Here is a 16,469-nt window from a genome sequence, read left to right as displayed (position 1 = left end):
ACATGAGCAACACCATGGAAGATTCATTGGGATTTTTGAGTATTACTGGCAAGACTCATAATTATATTTTCCCACTTTTTGCCCTAAAGAAATGGCAGTGCCCCTTCATTTAGAAAAAACCAGAGGAGTTGCAAGGGTAATTTGAAGTACAGGTGTCCCCCACTTTACGAATCTTCATTTTACGCCACTTCGCTTTTACAAAAGGCCTACATTAGTAACCTGTTTTCGGATTACAAAGAGGATTTTCGCTTTTACGAAAATGTTTCCCATATAAATTAATGATTGTTTGCTTTATGCCATTTCGATTTAAGAAAGGTTTCATAGCCTTTGTAAAAGAGGAGACACCTGTATACTGAATGTGAGCTTGCAGGCCAGATCTATGGATAATAATGAACCAGTGATACTTTTCTGGAGACACTCATACTGATAATGGCCTTTATGTTTCTAGATATTTTTAAAAATGTAAATTTCTAATTTCCTGTGGCGGGTATTGACTCCCTATCTCTGGATTATTAGTCCTAGAAAAAAAATTAAAAGTAAGAATTTAAAATTTGTTTTTTGAACATTTTGAGCTATGTAAATTGCAACTAATGTTTCAAACAGACAGGAAGATTTGTATGTTACCAGTTGTTTTAAATTACTTTTTATTATGCATTTTGTATGACTTTCATTTTGCAATTAACAAATCCATTTATTCTAAACACCCCCTTCCTGATTTTATGAAAGATGTCATTGTGTTTCCAAAGAATGGCTGCTGTGCTTTCATCGAATATTTGTGCTGTCTGCTTATCTTTGACCCTCAACATTACTCCTGCATGATAGCCAGAAATGCAAATCCAACCAGCATGCACTTTGCTTAATAACTCTTGGCTAAATCACATTAAATTTAACTTGTTCTGAAATGTTTTGTTTCCTTCAACAGCCTCCAGTACTACAGCCTTCCAACTACATATGCAGCTCCAAAGATCGCAACATGGGAAAATTAGCAAAACCAATCCGAACCGAGGACCCCAGTAGGAATCTGAGGAATGGATCAAATGAGAACTGCCGTCAAACTAATCAAGGTGGAAAAAATGTTATTTGTTCACAGCTAGATTCTGATAAAGGCTTCACTCAATCAACCCAACAGAAGGATGATGACTGTAATGACAAATCTGCCCAGAAACTCTTAGTCTCCAATAAGGCCAAACAGAATCCAGGTAGTCTGCCTAAGGAACGTCAGCACAGTCAGGTTTCAGTGCAGGAGGTCAGTTTACCTAGCACTTCAGTATTTACAGAAGAAGCCTTAAATAAAGGCCATCATCTCAAGTTTGCTTTTAAACAATGTCTGCCTTCTAAGGATTTGAATGTCAAGCCCAAGATCCAGACTTCAATTATGAAGTCTTCTCTAATCTCTAAGTCTAGAAAAAATGCTGATGCAATCCATCACACAGAAATTTTCTCTGTAAACAGTCCAGTTCAACCACCGATAGATGAGCAAAAGGAATCAGAACAACAGTCAATACCCACAAATCTTTCTACGCAAAAAGATGAGCAACAAAAAAGAAAATTCAAACCATCGCCTTCACTCTCCTCACCATTTCTGAGTATTAAGACTTCAGCATTTTCAGCCAGTCCTGGGTCACTTCATAAGGAGATTCAATGCACTGAGTCTGCCGAATACCAAGATGAATCTTCCTCAGAGACCCATCTATCCAGCAGGTTACCGAAAAAACAGCTGCTCAGAGAAGATTGTCCTGCAAAGGATCAGAGATATGAGTCCCAGGCAGAAAAACCTCCATCATCTGTTCGTCATTCCCGCCTTCCTAAGCCAAAGACACATGCATTCAGTCCCTCAAATTGAAGTTTTCAAGGTTGATAAAAGTCTTTCAAGTACATTAGAAAGTTGCCTGCCAGATGAAATTTCACCAAGTCTAGAACTGGTAACTGTTAACTTGGCCTAACTAACTTCCCTCAATCAAAATGACAGCTGCTGACCTTGTTGATGCAATGGCAAAGTCACGCATATGCAGACTCCTGAGACAGTTTATATTTGCGATGTGTGGCCTTTTACTTTGGGACAATACAAATAACAAATGTGGAAATTTTGGTCAGATTTTGCCAGGATGGGACAATGAATGTAAATCAACTGTGGAGCAGTTATGAATCTGTAATGACCTGGACATGTGTTACAAAGTTGTAACTCTTGATAGAACCTTGAGGAGCAGGATTTATTTGAAGGGAAAACTGTATTTGTATGCTGTTGTCTTATATTTCAGTTAATCTGATTGAACATGTTATGTTTGGAGAGACAGTAAAGACAGCTGACTGGTAAAGTGGTAATTTTCATTTTAGCTGACCAGTCTAAGTTCAATACTTTTGTTTGTTTGGAACTATTAGATTAAAATATATTTAAGTTAAAATTCTGGAGAGATAGGTTTTTAATATAAGTAATAAAAAAGCTCTGCTTTAAATTACCTGGAATGGGAATCATACTTACCAAATCTTTACCAGAAAGTATGGGCATAATGTTTAATGTGGCTGTAAATATTTCATAAGACCCTTGTCTAAAGCTCTAAAGGCAACCAGAAGAGAGATTACTATTCTTTTCAATTTATCTGATCCTGGGCAAGATGCAATATTAAGGGCATTTGGTGGAAAGAGGTTATTGTGCTCATTGCAATGCACATGCACAGTTTTTACTGTGTCTGTTTCTGTAGCTACATCGGCAGATTTACTACCTATTTAACTAAGTATCGAATATATAGAAAAACTGTGCCAATAATCATGACCTTACATCCCAAAGGGCGTGGGTTTAAATTCGCGCCAGTCCTGTGAACTATTCTCTTACTATTGTGGGTTTAACTGATTTTCATTGAAACTTTTAAGCCAACTTGTAACTTAGCTTACTATAGACGCAAGTCTACAGAACAGAACTCTCGAGTAATTTGACAACCTCCCTTGGAGAAGCTACGTGGACAGATGGTGTGAAAATTTCAAGGTTCTTTTTTAAAGTCAGTGATGTACTGGGCAAACAACATCTGACTTTAAGACTGTGTTCCTTTGTCACTATCCTGGCATGCTTCAATTTAGGAGCAACATTCACCTCTGATGTAGGCTTGTTGCTTTGCAGGGAAGAACTTAATTCAAAAGATACAATGATTTTAGGAAGAGCTGAGATTATTTTTAGTAGTTAAATTTAAATTGATGCTCTGACTGCCTCCTGAGGAGATAACTGGTCATCAGTTCATAGATTCATTGAGTATTCTGAACAAGAGTTGAGCATGTCATTCCAGATTATGTGCATGCAGTTACTACATCTGGCATACACACAGAAAGTGCTGTATCAGCCCCGTTGTCAGAAGTAAGATGAAGTCTGTGACCTCAGTCTCAAATAGTAAACCAGCTTTTAATTAACTTCAGTAGTGCAGGGAAAGAAAGGCAGAATCTGAATTCCCTTTAGTCTCAACTTTGCAAACTGTTAGGGGCTGTCACTAAGTATTTTAGCTAAATTATTCCAAGGATCAGGGCACCTTAATGTACAAATCCACTATGTGCTATAGGCACAGAGGTGGAATGGGGCAGAGGAGGGGCTGGGTGAGATTTCCTTGGCTCTTAATGTCAAATCCTTGTGAAATTTTGATCACTGTCTTTTACTCTCTCTTGTTTCTCATTAACAAATTGGATTCAGGAAATATCTACTAACCTACTGTGCCCTAGTAAGTTTGCAACTGTTCTTTTCCTTTTTCATAACCAGATATAACATTTGGCCCATCTCTCAGAGCACACACATTGGTCCCGCTCCCCACTTATCTCCCTGCAACCCATTCTCTCTCACATGCCCATCAATTTCCCCCATGATTCTGCTGCCATTCACCTGTAATTTCGAGTGGCCAGTTAGCTTACCTGCATGTCTTCACGAAGTGGAGAAGCTCTGGTGACACTAAGACTATGTGCAAACTGTGCATTCACTTTTATTATAACAGAATATTTCAAAATACAGACTGAGAAATTAATATTACCTGAATTTAAAGTCAGAAATTTCCTTGTAAAAGAAGTCCATTTGTTCTGTATGAATCTGAGCTTCATGTTACAGCTAACTCCCTGATAAACTTCTCTGCACCTTTCAACATTTATCATTGATGTGTGGACTGCTCCTCTAAGCTTAGTGCTTATCTAAAAGTGTGACACATGTAAAGTAAAACTGGGAGGTACAGCAAAAGATATTATGTTAAAATGTCAGCTTTTGTCACATGAAACTGCACCAAGGTTCTGAACAGCATTGGTAAGTGTACATGGCACTCCTGAGTTTGTACTTAAATGATTCAATGTCCTATAATAGTTGGCACAGAGAGTTGAGAAAGGAAATAATTTGACCAGGGTAGTGTCATAAACTTGGTCTTCTTTTAAAGTTCATAATATTGTATTTCCAATATAAATCCTATTATCCGCATTTATAGTGGGAACTACATGTGTAAACTTGTCACACTATAATCACTTCTCCTGTTTCTGATAGCATTGCAGTAACCTCAGATATTAAATACAGTATAGCTGCAAGTACATTCAAAGCATATACACATATATCATTGCAGGTGTTCATGAATGTTGAATTGCATATAGCCCAGGTCCTTGCAGATTTATAAATTATTAAGTATCATTAAATTCTGTATCAAACGTGCTGCTGTGTCCAAGTGCAATATATGCTGATGTAATGATGAAATGAGGTTCAGAAAGTACACTTAAATGTATATGCAAAATCAATTATTGACTAAGTTTTTGGAACTGCATAATAGATTAAATGAATAAGGAGATGCACTTTAAATGATTCTATATGTCATACAGTTGTGCCTATGCTGAGCCCGTGGCACCAAGTCAGAAGTGGGATTTATCAGTTTGCTGCAATCGTTGTTGGATATGCTTGTTGCTTTAGGTGGTAAGTGCTGTTTTCATTGTGTGGTAGTATGGTGCCTCACTGTAATAATAATAACTCCCAGCAGATGGCTCCTGTTTTAGTCTGGAACCTGGCAATATTTAGTTCGTCCACTGTGTTGCACAATTCATCCATCCCCAGATTGGAAACTGAAATCCAAGTCTGACCTTGGCTGGGGACATGAATAAAAAGGTTGTACTCATGTACTGGTACTGGTCTTAATTTGTGTGAATGCTTAACATAAGTCACCTTTATCTCCATTTCAAAGCCATGATTTGAAACCAACAGCATTTGTTGATGTGACAGAAATTGTCTATGCCTCAGGGAAACAGTTTTGCTTGCTGTTTGTAGCAAAGCTACTAAATAAAGATGTCTTGTATATTTGCTACAAATTCATTTCCTAAATGAAGAGAAACAGTTTCTTTCTGTGATGACACCGTCTCTGTAAGACATATGAACAGAATTAGGCCATTGACACTCCTCTGCCATTTGATCATGGCTGATTTTATTTCCTTCTCAACCGCATTCTGCTTCCTTCTCTGGTGAAAATATTCAGTATTTTTCATTTTCACTTTATCATTGTCGAATTTTTGCTATCAAAACTTGGCTCATTAGAGAAACATACCGAAACAACTGCTTCCTGACACTCATGCAGAGGTACCAAGGCAGCTTCTCCCCTTCCAAAGTGCAGTACTTTGAAGTGTTACTGTGTCTGCTTATTCAGGTGTCCAGGGCAAAATTCCTCTACCAAAGAAAAGCTTGTGTATATTGGAAAATTTAACCGGGCTTGTATCTTCAGAGACTGCAAAGTACCTTGAAGTGTTTTGTAGGAGACATCATAATGCCATTAATACGAGTTTTCATTTAACAACATGGTTAAACATCCAACTGGGAATTGTAAACATGCCATTTTTAAAACAAGTGTACCTTAATTGTATTATGAAGATTACTTGATTCAGTTAAATATGCTACATGGATGATAGAATGATTTAGATTTCTGAATGTATTCAAATAAATTGAATTCATTATGAAATTGAAAGTGATGGCAATACCAACATGGATATCTCATCCTGTCTATTTGGATTGTTTACCTGAGCCACTTCTCAGCTTGATACATTAATTGGAGAAAGTTTAAAATAAAATTACATTTCTATTGCTCTAGCAATTTTCTTTTTTTTCCTATTCTGTGCATATTACATGATTAATGTGATTAGTCTGGATTGATAAGTTTCCATTATTACTGATTATATTATTGGGATTCATTTGTGGAAATGTAATTTCAGTTTTTCATTTCACATGTATAATGGGGTAATACTGTGCAGAAATGCTCACTGTCCTTCCTAACCATGTATAGGAAATAAAATGCATTTGTTTCTTCACTATTTGAACCTGGTTAAATGAGCAACTAGTTCCTCAACATTCTGCCTTCCTCCACCTGATTCTCCATCTAAAAGTATCATGCTCAACAGTTGTGTTTTTTTGATGGACAAAATCCATAAAACTCCAGGTTCAGACCAACTCTGGTTGGTGATCAGTTAGTGATGTGTGAGTCACTAGCTGTACAGCCAGATTTCTTTTTTGAGCTGAGGAAACAACGAAGAAAGCAAGAGGGAAATTATTGATTGATGGCAGTTAACCAATACTTGCAAATGTACATTAGATCTGTTCTTCCCAAGAAGTGAGCAGCATTTCCATGCACTCTTCTAACTTGAGTGTACTGGGTAAAACCTTAACTCTGTGTTTAACTGGCTTATTACAGACCCACCTGTAGGTATATTACTTGTAGCAGCAGGAGGGTAATTTGTACCAGTTCTCGTAACTCACCGCCACATACCGCATCCTGGTATATAACTCTCATGCACAAGCTCTATGTGTTTTTATCCTGTCAATGCTCCCACTTGGGAAGAATGTAGTCTATAAAAACCAAAAATCCCCAAACCCTGTGTTTAATCTTGTCATAATTATCAAGAGCTAATGAGGGTAGGGTTTGATAGGCAATGACATTTGGGGTTTAATCCAAAGCAGCCCCACATATATGTTGCCATGTTACCTTGAAATTAATTTCTTATAGGCATTTACAAGAAAAATATTTTCAATAAAATTTTATGAAAAAAATATTCATGGACAGACTGACTTTGTGCAGAAAAAGACAAACTGTACAAATAATAAATAATACTAAGAGCATCAGTTCTCAGGAGTCCTTGAAAGTGAGTCAGTATGTTGTAGAATCAGTTCAGAGTTGTGAATGAAGTTATCCATGCTAATAAATTCTTCTCTGGCTTCCAGCCGGGTACAGGTATTGATTTTAACCATTGTTTCAATGACAAACTCAGCCATCTTCTTCAGGATGATGCCTGGGCATGCCTAGTCTGGTCAAATTCCAGTTCTTACTTAGAGTGAGACCTTTGTCTTTGTTTAACTTTTCCTTCTAGTTTTATTTCAATGGCTTCCTTCACCAGGCAGTTCCAAAAGCCATGGTGCGGCACTGTAGTTGTGTACCTTCAAGGTAATTCCTATGGCCGTTGTGAATGCAATGTTCTGCTACTGCTGGTTTCTCTGGGTAACCCAAATGGTCACACCTTCTGTTCTCCTTGATGTGGGTTTCCATTGTTCCATTGTCTGGCCGATATATGCTGCTCTGCATTCACAGGGAATCCTGTAAATGCCAGCCATCCTTCCTGAGTCCCAGGTCATCTTTAACCTGCATGAGCTGTGATTTGAGCTTCCTTACTGGTTTGTGGATGGTATTAATCCGGGATTTCTTCAGAATCCTGGCAATCCTTCCAGAAACCGTGGAAGTATGGTGATGACAGGTAATAGCAATGGGTTGTTAGGTTGTTAGGTTTCCTGATTTTTCAGTTGGCCCTTTTAAGGGTCCAATTGAGATCCTTCACCTTGTAGCCATTCTATAAGAACATCATGCGTAATAATCTTATTTCCTTGTCAAGACTCTCCAAGTCAGAAATAATTTTCACACAGTTAAAGTAGAAAGAACCACTCTACATTGGGAGGCATACGGTGGCTGTTATTGTTGAGGTACAAGTCCATGTGAGTGGGTTTCCAATAGGCGCCATGTCCGAGGTTGAGTCCAGTTTCCATCACATTAGAATGGCAACCATTCTTCTCCATCTCCATTGTTTGGATGTATGCTGTTCAGATGGTCGTGGAACTGTTGGGAGTGCCTGGAGTCCATGAGGCCATAGTACAAAGGTGTCATCGATGTATCTGAAGAAGCATTTGGGGCCTAAGAGTGATAAACTTAAAGTCCTCCTTATAGAAATTAGCAATAGCCAGCAAATAGGGCAATCCCATGGCCACTCCATCTGTCTGTTCATAGTAGTTCCCCTTATAAAGGAAGTATGTTGATTTAAAGGTGTGTTCAAAAAGATCAATGGTACTCTTTTCAAACTTTGACCACAGGAGGACCAAACTGTCTTTAATGGGAAACCTTGTTAACAGGGACATCATGTCAAAACTGACCAGCATGTCATCCAGGGTCAGCAGAATGTTGGTTATCGTTCTTAGAAAGTCGGTTGAATTTGCGGTGTGATGCTCACAGCCACCAACAAAGGGAGACAGCATGGTTGTTAAAGCTTAGCAAAGTAGTAAGTTGGAGAATCTATCCCACTGGTGATAGGTCTCGGGGGGACCCCTCCTTGTGTATCTTAGGGAGCTCATAAAGTCTTGGTTGTACCAATGCCTGAGGCAGAGGTGGCTTGTGTATGTCTGCTTGCAATCTAGATTTCTGTGAAATCGGTGCAGCATATATCATCCAGACAGGCTGCATGGTGGAAACCCACATTCAGATGCATAGGAGATGCATCCATTTGGGTTACCTGGAGAAATCGCCTGTAGCAGAAGATTGAATTTGCAATGGACATAGGATTGACTTCAATAGCACAAAACTACTGTGCTGCACCAATGGTTTTTGGGACTGCCTGATGAAGGAAGCTAATGAAATAAAACTAGAAGAAAAGAATTCTAATAAAGACAAAGGTCTTATTCTAAGTAATTTGATTGTAAACAAGGTGGGACAGCGGAAACCTGAATGGATGAGGACTAACCAATTAGAAGGGATGAACAATAGGGGTATAAATAGCACTGGACTACACATGCCCAGGCATCATCCCTGATAAAGATGGCAGAATTTGTCATCGAAATGTCAGTTATAATTGATATCTGTACCCAGCTGGAAGCCCAAGAAGAGTTTATTCATCATATACGCGGGGAAAGCACTAGACCCTAATAGTTCAAGAGCCTGATGGTAGTAGGGTAATAACTGTCCTTAAACCTAGTGGTGTGGGACCTAAGGCTTCTGTACCTCTTGCCAGATAGTAGTAGCATAAAGAGAGCATGGTCTTGATGATGATAGTATCCTTAATGATGGATGTTGCTTTTTTGTGGCATTGCTCCATGGAAGAGTAATCTATAGTGGAAAGGGCTTTATCAGTGATGGGCTGGGCTGTATCCACCACTTTTTGTAGTCTTTTCTGTTCCTGGGCACTTGTGTTTCCATACCAGGCTGTGACACAACCAGTTAGGAAAAGAAGTAGCAATAAGATTAGAGGATCGTAGAAGTATGAGGGGAGACTTGATAGAGGTATATAAAATTATGATGGGTATAGACAGAGTGAATGCAAGCAGGCTTTTTCCACTGAGGTTAGGGGAGAAAAAGAAACAGAGGACATGGGTTAAGGGTGAAGGGGGAAAAGTTTAAAGGGAATATTGGGGGGGGGGGGCTTCTTCACACAGAGAGTGGTGGGAGTGTGGAATGAGCTGCCAGATGAAGTGGTAAATGCAGGCTCACTTTTAACATTTAAGAAAAACTTGGACAGGTATGTGGATGAGAGGTGTATGGAGGGATATGGGCCAGGTGCAGGTCAGTGGGACTGGGCAGAAAAATGGTTTGGCACAGCCAAGAAGGGCCAAAGGGCCTGTTTCTGTGCTGTAATGTTCTATGGTTCTGTAGATGACTTAACACCTGTCATAGCCGTGAACAGCTAAAATGACCTTCTTGGTTGCAAGAAAAAATGGAAAGTAAGTGGTTTCATATCAGCACATTCAGATGATCTACTACACAAAATGACATTTACACTTTACTTGGGTTAATGTGAAGGCAGTAAAAGGAGGTTTGTGATCCTATGAACCTTCAGCACTAAAAACTGTTCAATTCTGATTAAACTTTGCAAAGTATTATTTACCCTTCCCTTGACCTTTTAGTTCCTTTTACAATTTCAGTCCAAGTTCCATAACAATTCAAGAAAAGGTTTGCAAAGTAAGTGTTCAATATGGACTGATATAATACAGTATGGGACTAGAAGTGCAAGGACAGTTGATTTTGATTGGAAATTAATAGGATGTGATTTTGATTTGGCCAAGTAAGTCTGTGTTTGATACTGAATTTTTGCCTCAGTTTAAATCCCAAGTTTTAAATCAATATGAATTTAAACTTCCAGTTATTTATGAAGATTTAATTTTTGATTCCAAAATTTGGAAACTGTGGTAGTATAGCAGTTAGCACAATGCTATTATAGCCAGGAGTGTCAGAGTTTGGAACTCGGTTCCAGCATCCTCTTTAAGAAAATTTGTACATTCTTCCCATACGTGTAAGGGTTTCCTCTGCATATCCAGTTTCCTCTCACAGTCCAAAGATGTACCAGTTAGTAGGTTAATTGGTCATTGTAAATTGTCCTGAGAGTGGGTTAGGGTTAAATCGATGTGTTGCAGTTCAGTGGGCCAGAAGGGATGTACTGCTCTGTATCTCTAAATAAAATAAAATAAAAATTTCACATAATCATAAGGGGAGACTTATTGCGGAATACTAAGAGGAGCAAAATCTGGTTAGTTCAAACACATACAGACTGCAAATCCAATTGATTGAATCTGATTTCTAATCTGTTCCCAAAACATCCAATAGTTGTGAGTGACTTTAATCTTAGTATAGTTTGAACAAATCAAATATGGCAAAAATAGATATGAGACCAGGTTCAAGATAGTTTGTTATAAGAATATTAGGGATCTGGTCATGTATGATGACTGACCTCATGAAATTTTATCCTGAATAAGGGTGATCATGTTATGATTAATTTGATGTTCAATTTGAGTGTGAGAAGCCAACATAATTATTAAGTAAAGAAACAAGAAACATGAAGGGAGAGCTAGCTGAAGTAGTCTGTGAGAATAGATTGAAAGCTAATATAGATAAATAGAGATAGGCATCTCATAATTCTCAACAAAAGATAATGCTACAATAAGGATGATCCAGCTATGAATAACAATGATAACCAGTTGGGAGATAAAAGGCAGACAATATTTTGAAGGTAAGTGTTTGCACAGAATTTAGAAAAAAATATTAAAAGCTAGTAAAGGAAGATTAAAAGGGGAGGAAATAGATATCAAGTAAGCTATCAAGAGTCATAAAAATAGTAAAAGCTATATGTGAATAAAAGAGAGTAATTAAAGTAAACATTGGTCCCTTGAAAAATGACTGTGGAAGTAATGGGTAATAAGGACAAGACTTAGTATTTACTTACCATTTTTATTCATGGTGGAAAGCACAGGAAAAAAACAGCAATAGTAGAAAATCAGGAATTAAAGGGAAAGAAGGTTAAAATAATTATTATTGTGAGAGGAACAATATGAGGCATAGTAATAGGAGTAAAGGCAGATATCCCCTCAACTTCATGTCCTGCATTGAGTCATGGAGCACTACAGCACAGAAACCGGCCCCTTGGCTGATCTAGTCCATGCCAAATATTTATTCTTCCTAGTCCTATCAACCCACACCTGGACCATAGCCTAACCTACGTCCCCTTAGAGACTGGATTTCATAGGAAATGTGTCTGGAAATGCTGGATGGATTGGTTGTGACCTCCCAAATTTCCCAGGATTATGGAAGTGTCCTAGACAATGCACAAAAGTGACACCACTATTCAAGAAAAGAGAAAGATAAAACAGGAAACTAAGACAGTCTAAGATCTCTCATTGAGGAAATCTAGAATTCATTATTAAGGAGTTAGGGAAAGAACTAATTAGGAAATCCAATTGGAATTAAGCAAAATCAGCAAGGAATTTTGAAAGGGACTGTGTTTAATAAAGTATATTTGAGTTATTTGATATGAATAAAAGGGAACTGGTAGGTGCATTTGGATTTCTGTAAGGTTTTTGATACAGGGCCACATAAAAGGTGAATGGACAAGGTACGAGCTTTAGGCATTTGAAATATATGATAAGGATTGGCTAACAAACAATAGCTAGGGTGCTAGAACAAATGGAATTACTAACTGGATTGTAGACAAATTACTGATAATATATAGATAGCAAGATTAGGAATAGAATTAACAGGTTACTTGTATGTGTCATTGAAGAGATGGAGCAGGAGGGTGGACTTTAGATTTTAGCATCACTGGGATTGTTCCTGAGGAAGTGGGATCTGATACAAGCCAGATGGGTTATACCTGAACCAGAGCAGGTCCAAAATCCTTGCAAGAATGTTAACTAATGTTACTGGGAAGGGTTTTAACGAATTTGACAGTGGAATGAAACACAGCGTAGGACTTCAGAGGTTGAGGAATGGTTAACCATAGGAGAAAAATAAATATTGCCGTAGGCACATGGGAAAAATGCAAGGGATCTGAAAAATAAACCTGATGAACTGAAGGTGTGCATTAATGCATGGGAAGACAGGATTAAAAGGTGGGAAGAACTGTTACTCAAAATTCTAAAATATGGAATCTTCAAGCATGTCAAAGGGGATGTAAAAGAGGAGATGACAGTGCAAATCTTAAACAAGAAATTTATTAGTACAGTATGGATGGAAAATATCCAAGAAGCTTCTTCAAATTTTTACATCTTAAAAAAAAAGGATTATCACATTACTAGGTCTCCAAACAGTCAGTGCCAGATAAGGAGCAAGTAAGGTGCAGAAAAGTTTAATAGTAATGGTATAAGTAATAGGGGATTTAAACTTTACCAATACTAATTGCAGTTGTCCTAATCTGAGAGATTTAGAGGGGGCAGAATTTTTTAATTGCTTCCATGATGGTTTTATTTGAGCCAATGCACAAATAGTACTCTCAAAGACACGGCAGTACTCAATCTGGTCTCTGAGAATATAGCTGGACAGAAGGAAAAACATTTAGATTATGGTAATAACTAAACTTCAATATTAATGGAGAAGGATAGAATATATGGGAAATTAAAACCTTGTATTGAAGAAAGCTAGTTTTGATATAGAAATATGAGACCAGGTAAAAATGGACTGGGAGCAGGTAAAGTCCCAGTGGGGGCAATTCAAAGGTGATCTATTAAGAAATTAGGTCAAATTTGTTTAGGTAATGGTTAAGACCAACAAGTCTGATATGGTTAGACCACTGCTGGAGCACTAAGTGCAGTTTTCTATAGGAAGTATGTGATTACATTAGAATGAAAACAGTGGGAATTCACGAAGACGTTATCCATGATGGGACATTTCAGCTATGAGGAGAGGCTGGATAAGATGGGTTTGAATTCCTTGCAGTGGAGAAGACAGGGGAGAATCTGTTTTAAGTCTGCAGAATTATAAAGGGCATTCTCTCCTTGTGTGTCTGTAAACAGAGTGCTTACTTTTAAGTTAAGGAGTAGGAGATGTATAAGGTACTTGAGACAGAATATTTTAATACAGAGGATGGTTGAAATCTGGAATGAGCTACTTGAGTGTAAGGCAGATACCCTCACAACATTTTAAGAAGAATTTAGATAAGCATTTGAAATGCCATGATATAGAAGGCTACAGGCCAAAGAGACTGGTACAAGATCAGATGGAGTTAGATAGGTTAATACACTTGGCTTGTATGGACACAGTGGGCTACAGGGCCTGTGATGTGTCACCCTATGCCTTTATATTATATGTGAAAGCAGATTGCAGTAGAAGTACACAAAGAATTCTCAACACCCAAAAGCTGTAAAGGCTGAATCATTGAAAGTATTAAAGATTGAGAGAAATAATTGTCATCTACACAAGAAGAGCAGGTACAGGTACCCTGGAATCAAGTGGTTGCAGCATCATCGTAGACAGAAAAATTCAGACAAAACACATAACATAAATTGCACAGAACAGTAAAGAACAAGACTGTGTAAAGCAAAACAATAGTGCGACAAAACACAATCAGATACAAGTCCATGTTGTTCTAAGAGGTGGTCCATATTATTCCTTTGCTGAGGTACGATTAGAGTTTTATAGTCCTTTCAAGAACCTAATGTTTGAGGGAAAGTAACTGTTTCTGAACCTGGAATTAAAGCATCAGTACCTCCTGCTTGATGGTAGCAGCAGAAAGATGGCATGGGCTGGATAAATGCAGCATATTAAAGCAGAACCTCATATGAATGCTGTCAATGGTAAAAATAAAAAATATATATTTTAATTTAGAGATGAATCAAGGGTTATAGGGAGGAGGCAGGAAAGTAAAGATGAGGCAATGATTAGATCAGCCATCATATTAAATGGTGGGTCTGACTTGGCAATATGACCTCCTAAATCTTTAATGCCACTGAATTTAATACTCATAGTGTTAATTAGGCAGTGACTACTCAATGTACTTATAGAAAGCAGTTTAATACAGAAAGAAAGATGGGCTTGCACTATATCCCCCAAAGCATTTCATAGACAATTAGGAAGCTGGAGTGTCATTTTTATAATATAGAATGTACCACAATGCAAGAGAAGCTAAAGGCAAAATCATGAAATGTGAAGTAATTATGGCATCATATTCTTGGGGTAAACATGTTCTGCTTCCAAGGGGGAGTGGCTCTTCGACAGGGGATGTTAGAAGGCCCCAACAAATGACCCTGAGGTGTGACTCTTCAGTCATGCTGCACGGTAGGTAGGATTAATGAGAGTAAGGATAGACCAGCAGCCACCAAGATCACTCTAAATCGGTAAACCACAAAATAGCCGCGGGTGAATAGAGGAATTTAATTAGCAGTCATGGAATAAGATTGCTGATAGTGAACTTGGAAAACATTGGCTAATTTAGGTTTTATAAAGTGAGAACATGATAGGGTTAATAATGGAAGTGCAAGAAAACAGTAAAACCATTAAAATTCCCCACTACAGTACAGCTAAGGCTATGAAGGAATTCCAGATATTCACCACCCGGCACATGCTCTCTTCAAAGTTACTGCCATCGTGGATGAAGCACAGGAGCCTGAAGACCCACACTCAATGCTTTAGGAACAGCTTCTTTCCCCCTGTGCTATCAGATGTCTGAATGGCCCATGAACACTACTTCACTATTCTTCTTTTCAGGTATTTATTTATTTATTATTGCAACTTATAGTAATGTTTTATTTGTTGCACTGTACTGCTGCAGCAAATGCAATAAACTTCATAACATAACAGACGTGATTCTGATTCTGTTCAAGCAAAATATCTTTAATTTTACCACGTGCTATGACATTGCTCCATACTGGACTTGGAGTACATTTGTCTTGTGTAACATAACAGTAAATATATTTCATCACAGTCTGGGAAAAGCAACAACTACCAAAATGATTAACAACAACACAGAAAATAGGAAGAAGCTTAAACAAATGTGCACTTGGATATTAAAGACAGCTTTGCCAGTCACACTTGAAGAGCAAATTAATAAATAACATGTAATAGGTTAATAATAACAAAAAATAAAAAATGCTTGCAAAGACCTCAGAGCTGAAGACCCCAGATTTTGAGCTTGAAAGACAAGTTCAGAGTAGATATGGGGGTTCTTTTTCTGCTGGTAGATTCTCCAAAAGGTTTGGTCAAGCCAGTGGAGTAGTTTTATTAAAATACTGCCTGGTTGGCAATGGGAAGTTCAAATGCTTGGGAAGCCTTTTTTTTTTTTGTCTGCACTGTGAAAAGAAAATAGTGCAGGAATTTGGATATCTGAAATAAAAACTGAGAGTCCTGGCAATACCTGGGAGGTTAAACAACATGTGATGATGGAGACAAAGTTGATGTTAGAGGTTAGTGACCTTTCTGATATTTTAGTGAAAGGGCATTTATCTGGAAGTTTAACCCAATCTCTTTCTCCACAAATACTACCTGACTATTGAAATATTGCCCAAATCTTCTGCTTTACTTTAACTATGATTTGTTTTTACTTAATTATCAAGTGCCAGATACAAGGTTACTCACTAAGGCTGCCTGTAAGATCAGTGAGAAATAAAGATGCAGAATCTAAAAAAACAGGTCTCTCCAAGGACACGTTGCATGCAATCAATGAAATGTTCACTGTCCTTTCTTCATTGCAAACAACTGGAATTTCATTCATCATAAGTGTCCCTAAGTGAGACACATTCTAAAAATAAAATACACCTCCTCAATGAGAGCAAGGCAGCTCATTCATGCATGCACCATGCATTTGAGAACAGAATTTAGACCAGTCCGTCTGGTACTTAAGAACCAGCAGTGTTGGAATTTCTGTACCTCAGCGGAAATGAAAATTGAAATTGTGTCTGCCTTTGTGTTCTTATCTGTTCAATGTCAGCCAAAGAATTACCTAGTGACATTCATCACCATGTTTTCATTATCACCTCTGATGTC

General features: G+C 37.9%; 1 protein-coding gene across 4 annotated transcripts in view; it reads left to right on the top strand.

The window, feature by feature from the left end:
- ccser2a (coiled-coil serine-rich protein 2a) overlaps window positions 1-5,111 on the top strand; it is a 636,731-nt gene extending 631,620 nt beyond the window's left edge. For 2 of the 4 annotated variants that reach the window (XM_073025313.1, XM_073025314.1), the window contains one exon: window positions 923-5,111. In XM_073025313.1, coding sequence (XP_072881414.1) covers window positions 923-1,843 — 921 coding nt within the window. In that variant the 3' untranslated portion in view covers window positions 1,844-5,111. The remainder of the gene's footprint in view (window positions 1-922) is intronic. The other 2 variants (XM_073025316.1, XM_073025315.1) reach the window with 2 other exon arrangements.
- Window positions 5,112-16,469: the final 11,358 nt, after the last annotated feature.

This window comes from Hemitrygon akajei, chromosome 21 (genome assembly GCF_048418815.1).
Source record: "Hemitrygon akajei chromosome 21, sHemAka1.3, whole genome shotgun sequence".
Classification (NCBI taxonomy): domain Eukaryota; kingdom Metazoa; phylum Chordata; class Chondrichthyes; order Myliobatiformes; family Dasyatidae; genus Hemitrygon; species Hemitrygon akajei.
Note: the sequence above shows the minus strand (reverse complement) of the source record. Positions and strands in the feature narration are given on the sequence as shown.